Source organism: Hyalella azteca, unplaced genomic scaffold (genome assembly GCF_000764305.2).
Source record: "Hyalella azteca isolate HAZT.00-mixed unplaced genomic scaffold, Hazt_2.0.2 contig5366, whole genome shotgun sequence".
NCBI lineage: Eukaryota > Metazoa > Arthropoda > Malacostraca > Amphipoda > Hyalellidae > Hyalella > Hyalella azteca.
In genome coordinates, this window is record NW_025935560.1 from 91,054 (window position 1) to 97,357 (window position 6,304).

General features: G+C 38.0%; 1 protein-coding gene across 1 annotated transcript; it reads left to right on the forward strand.

Annotated features, from left to right (window-relative positions):
- The first annotated feature begins 480 nt into the window (after positions 1–480).
- Positions 481–3,517, forward strand: LOC108681158. The gene is made up of 5 exons (XM_018170156.2): positions 481–803; positions 944–1,170; positions 1,460–1,541; positions 2,088–2,286; positions 3,302–3,517. The coding sequence occupies exons 1-5, from the start codon at positions 761–763 to the stop codon at positions 3,498–3,500; spliced, it is 750 nt and encodes a 249-aa protein (XP_018025645.1). The 5' UTR covers positions 481–760; the 3' UTR covers positions 3,501–3,517.
- Positions 3,518–6,304: the final 2,787 nt, after the last annotated feature.

Here is a 6,304-nt window from a genome sequence, read left to right on the forward strand (position 1 = left end):
AGAAATAAATTCTAAATCCTAATTTATGAAACATTTAGTTAAAAAGCTTAGAATAGATGAAACGATTACAAGCTTTTCAAAGATTGACGGAATATCTAATGAATAGTTAACAAAAAAGGCCTATAAATGCTAAAAATTTACGCACCATTGTTTGCAAAATATATAGCGAATAAAAATAGCAGGACGTATTCATATGGTAGATATATTACATTATAAATTTTCTCATTTGTAATTCGATCATCCGAATATCTCTATCCATCGGCGTGACCATTGATTGTTTCATGTGCCAAAACTTTCTTGCAGTTGAGCACCACACAACCGGCTGGGCTGTACCATTTCGTTTCTCCTCCATTTGAAAGCCTTCATCCTTTAATGAATATCTTTTGAATCTTAGTAACCGCGAACAAATAGTTGTGAAATTTTATACAAAATTTGGATTTGATATAAAAAGTAATGATACCCGCATTGGGGTGAAGTTAACCACAATCCGAAATTTCGCAAAAAATAACCACAATGTGCTGTAACTATGCTTTGTTTAACTTTAAGTACTATTCAGGACACATTAGAGTACATTAATAACTAAATGTCTTGCAAGCTGACCAGCTTAAAATTTTTTTTTACTCTGCTGTGGAATTAATTACTATTTATTCGAGATTTTTTTTCAGCAGTTTCAATACGAACCTTTTAACATGGATTGGTTTACTTGACGGGAACAAATAGTACGTGATCTCAGTATTTATAATTCTATCTATTGTCAAAAATGGACTCGTTTAGAGTGAGTTTGAAAGAAATTTACAAGATGGGTGAGTGATTTTTTCAATATCTATGGAGGCTCTTTTAATTTCAGTGAGAATCGTGCTCATACAGTTGCGCAAATCGAATAGATGAGTTACTACGTAAACAATAATTTTACGTTAATCACTTTCCGAAGACCCCTCCACAGATTCGGTGGCAATCATGTTGCAATTTCTGGATCAGTGCTGGCGGAGCAAAGAATCTCGAGCGCAAGAATTAACTGCAAAGAATGATAACGACGTCTCTGTTATCTCAGCCGCCATAAGCGCTCTGGGGCCCGAGGCTTCAGAAGGTTATCCGACGAAGATGTCTTGGGACCCGCTCCTGCTCTGGGTGTGTCCAACTCAAGATCTGCTCGACCGCATCGCGTTTCACGTCTGTGGAATTATATTTAACTTTTGAAGCTTGTTGTCACATAACTCGGAGAACTATCAGACTAAATGGGCGAACTCTAAGTTTACTGTATTATATGAATCGATTTGACGTTTGCTATAATAGAAAAACAACACCCCGATATCCTTCGCACTCTTTCAGGCATAACAAATTATGATAACAAAATTATGCTAAAATTTGGGTCTCAATGTAACAATATATTGGGTAAAATTTTACGTGTACTGTCTCCATATGCAGTATTGTATTACATGTCAGGCTCACAATATATCAGGTCAGCTCAATAGGCCTGGAGGCATTGACGTCAGTCGGCAGTGGGACCGGACTCCTGGAGTGGCTTTTACACAAGTCATCAGGCAAGAAGCAGTTCTAAGGCCTCCCAATATTTATTAAGCGAGCAATAATGGGTCTATAAGACTATAGCTAATTTCAGTGCTGCTCTATTGCCTGCGAAAAATCCTGTATCTTCGAACAATAATTATAGGTAACATACGTGACCCAAGCCAAGCCTAATTATTAACTAAAAAAAGTAAAAACTCTTGCAGTGAGCACACAGAATTACCCCATACAAATTAAGCGGGATTAATTACAAATCAACAATGTCAATGAGTCTAAGCCCGTCCCACCAAGGCATTATATTATATTATATTATATTATATTATATTATATTATATTATATTATATTATATTATATTATATTATATTATATTATATTATATTATATTATATTATATTATATTATATATGCTCCTAATATCATGCTGCTCGGGAATACCGATTGTATTGAGGGCATTAATAAGGTCATATATTTTTATTTTACGTAGAACAACGTTAAATCAAGACCATCGTAACCTTGCATTGTCATTACACTAAAATTCGTTAACAGATATTTTGCAAATCAGGTCTTGATGTGACATCGCTGGAAGTCAACAGAAGTTGGTGGCAGAGCAAATACGCTCCCCCGCGTTTTATGTCTCACGTTTACGTTGACGAACTTCAACCAAACGACACCGGAGAAGACAACGAAATACAGCCTACCTACGCAGTCCCATCATCCCACGCACTCATGACTTGTTATTTCAACAATATTCAAGCCTTCAGGTAATCGTGTGGCATAGTTAATAATCGTACCACAGCTGAAACGTTGCAGACGCCAGAAAATGGTGGACTGCTGACTGCACGATATAACGTACTGGAAAGAGTCCATATCTCGTCTTAAAATATGTTTTTTATCAAGTTTTCTAGACTGTAAGTCAAGAGCATTAAATAACTACTAGACTTCCACCAGGTTCGACATATGTTTTGTTATTTATATTATATTAGTTACCTAACTCGCTCAAGTAGGTCGAAAGTACCCACTCAACTTTGTTTATATTATACGAAGAATTAAGATTACCCTTACTTTAGTTATTAATCCCTAAAACTCAGATAAATTTGACTGTTGCTAACTTATTAGCAGATGGCAGGGAGATAATATAACCGATAATGATAACAAAACGAATTTATGACTTCATAACTTCTTTCATTTATGTCGGGCTTTCGCTCTTTGGAGTGAGTCACCGCTGTTCACACTTGATGAATGACAATACAACAAGTGAATCAAATTTATGGTGTACGATGAATTAAATGAAGAAAAAATTAGCTTGGTTATTGACGGTGAACACGAACGACACTTGCCGACGATGTTGTGGTTTTTCTTCTTTAGATGACACAATAAATCACTGATCAATATTATGTGCATGAAAACTGAATGATGTAAATCGTCGAATGTTGTGAGCAAGAAAACCTAACATCAGTTGAAGCACGAAGCATAATAATATATTTTCAGAAGGTATTTGGAGATCTTATTAGGCAAATAATCGAATATTGTGTGCAAGATAACCTAACATCAGCTGAAGTTTGGAGCTAATTAATAAGTTTTCAGAAGGTATTTGGAGATCTAATGACACAAATCATCGAATATTGTGTGCAAAATTACCAAACATCAGTTGAAGCTCGAAGCTAATTAATAAGTTTTCAGGAGGTATTTGGAGATCTAATGAGGCAAATCATCGATTATTGTGTGCAAAATAACCTAACATCAGTTGAAGTTCGAAGGTAATTAATATATTTTCAGGAGATATTTGGAGATGTACAGCGGGCCTCTGCTGCTGATCATCGGCTCTGAGAGCAGCGCCACCAAGACAGAGCCGTCGCCCCTGCAGTTCCGGGACAGCGACGCCTGGTGCTTGTGTGACACCCTGGCCCTGGGCGGCCCATCTCGACACGACCTCCTCGCTGTCTACAAGCGCAGACCAGCTGGGGCCATACTTTGAAAAAAAAAAACGTAGCTCAGTACTCAGTGCAGTGCCAGTGAGTGACAGAGAGCGCATTTTCTCGTCGACCAAAACTGGAGGTCACGGACAGACGGACGGACAGGCAGACAGACGGACATGCCGAGCACAATAGTACATTTTTCCATAAATGAGAAAATGCGCTAACAATCTAAGAGACCGTAAGTTTATCAGCCAATCATTGACGGCCGTTCAAGCAAAATCCACCAATCATGGACAAGAAAATAGGTCGTAAGTACTTACGTTCACTTAGCGAATTTTGAAAGTACTGGTCATGGGCCATACTTTAAAAACATTCAATAGACCGTAAGTTTATCAGCCAATCATTGACGGCCTGTCAAGTAGACTCCTGCGTTTGGCATTTTGTTTATTCCGAGACGAGACGAGACGAGACAACAGGCTCTGTCCCGGTTCGCAATAAAAACCGGGACAATTTTCAGCCCTCCGTAGGAATTCCGGGACGATACCGACAGCTCAATCACAGAATCAGATTCATCGATCTTGCCTTAAGCAATCTCCTTCAACAAAAAGTTTGGAAAGAAATATCAACAACATTTTAAAATACAACAAAGTTTAAGTTGGGAAAAATATAATAGTTTGATCTTCAAAAAAGAACTCGAAATATCCATGTGGATCCTTTCTAAATAACGTTAAACAAGCTCAAGTGTTTGATAACAATTTAGGAAACTGCGCAATTGTGAAGATTTCCTGGAGGCGTAGCACAAAATTTTACTAAAGGCAGAGATAATCTAAAACTAGCTTTAGTATTATTATGAATATCTTACCAGGACTCCACTCCACTGTCTACTAATTGACCGACTAATCTAGCCCTTTACGCCCTGAATTTCTGGGACAAAAATCGTAAAATTCCCTTTTTCGGTTTTAAGTCTCACTTCGAAGCTGACATTCTGACCTATCCAAATGGTACCAAAATCATCTCTGTACGTTGATTTATGCCTTGACGACAGTTCGTGAAAGTGTTAGGGGTGGGGGAGTTCTTTCACATTTAATATAGGCGAAAATTACTGGTTGGGCACATAAATACGCAACCTGAAGACGCTGATCTTTAGTTACCCGGCTGCGTCGTGTGGGATGGTGCTCATGCAGTCGTTCCCACTATCCTTGACTGAATTTCGGCTCCAGGAATGTCTAGTCTTGCATCCATGTCACCTTGAATGCCTATTTCGAGGCGCTTGGGACTTTGTCGCGCTCTACTGAACATTCACACTTATTGTCACTGCAAACCTATTTCCTCCCAGAGTTTTTAAGCTACAGCAATGAGTAATAAACCGTTCGATTCGCAAATAAAATATCTAGAGATTGGTCAAAGCTTTTTTTCAATTTCGTTAAAGTTTTGAAAATATTTTGAAAAAAAGGGAGGGGAAATTCGAAAGGGTGGGGGGATAAATAATTTTTTTTAAATGCCCACCCCACCCACAAAAATTAGAATTTCGAAAAACAGCAAGGACCAATCGATAGATATGGTCCTTACGCATCGAATGATATGCGTCTCGATGTTGTAGCTTGAAAATCATAGGAGGAGATAGATTTCTACAGTACCCCCTTTTTGGCGGTTTTCTAAGAATTTCACGTTTTCTTTCACTTTTTTCGAAAAATTTCTACGAACAAAAAAGTCTTCGATTTATCTTTTACATATGTGTACCAAGTTTCAAAGTTATCTGTTAGTAAATAACCGAAATAGAATTTCCATAAGAAATTGGACATTGCCATTGGAAATTGGAAATTATATTTCGGTTATTTACTGACAGATAACTTTGAAACTTGGTACACATATGTAAAAAATAAATCTAAGACTTATTTTATTCATGTGAAATTTTTCGAAAAAATGACAGAAAACGTGAAATTGTTGGAAAAGGTAGCTAGTCCCTGGTGTGACGAATTCGTCACGCCAGGGCGTAAAGGGCTAGAGTTCTAGACACTGCGTCTCTACTCATATGCGCTCCACGGCGCCTGAACTCGTTCCGAACGCATAATAAACTCGACTCATATTCGTACGATTCCCATAAGTGCCATCGAAGCCTTAGTTAAGACTTACGAGTAACATTTTTTACTCAATACTCAGCCATGCATACATCGACAGGTTTGCGGTGTTTGTCGGACCACTAATTAACTGCCATGTCAGTTAGTCAGACAAATTTTGCTAAATTTGCAATTAACTCAATTTAACTGGTAACCGTCTATACGGCCCTATTAGCAATAAAGGGCTAACTTGTCATTCTTTACCCATGTCATTGAAATAATTCGTATCGGAATCGAAAAACTTATTTTGTCTTAAATAATTAAGACAAATCTCGTCTCGTCTCGTTATGTCTCGTTTCAAATCGTCCCGGTTCATAATTTACCGGGACACAAGTTTTAAAGTCCGGGACAGAAGTCTTGTCTCGGTTCATACGTTTATTCCGGGACAAATTTTACCCTCTGTCCCGTTATTTTTTTCCCGGAATTTTCTCGTCTCGTTTCGTCTGTCCCGGTTCATTTCGAGAAAATTATTTCGAGACGCAGGAGTCTACTGTCAAGCAAAATCCAACAATCATAGACAAGAAAACGGATCGTAAGAACTTACGTTCACTTGGCGAGTTTTGAAATTATGGCCCCAGGCATCTGATGTTGAAATAACGTCGATTGAACGTTGTTTCAACGAAATCAGTCCGTAATCAACGATGTTTCAGCGTCATTTAAAAGGAAGGGCGAGGCCGAGACGGTCGATGCAAGTGACACTGTACCAGCTGGCATTTTTAATCATTATGTTTTATTTTAAATGACGG

What these genes read in the sequence shown, in the direction of transcription:
- LOC108681158 (XM_018170156.2), top strand. Translation starts at nt 761, where the DNA reads ATGGACTCGTTTAGAGTGAGTTTGAAAGAAATTTACAAGATGG. An exon ending in GCTTTTACACAAGTCATCAG is followed by an intron (nt 1,542 to 2,087) that starts GCAAGAAGCAGT and finishes TTTGCAAATCAG; the next exon opens with GTCTTGATGTGACATCGCTG. An exon ending in AACAATATTCAAGCCTTCAG is followed by an intron (nt 2,287 to 3,301) that starts GTAATCGTGTGG and finishes ATATATTTTCAG; the next exon opens with GAGATATTTGGAGATGTACA.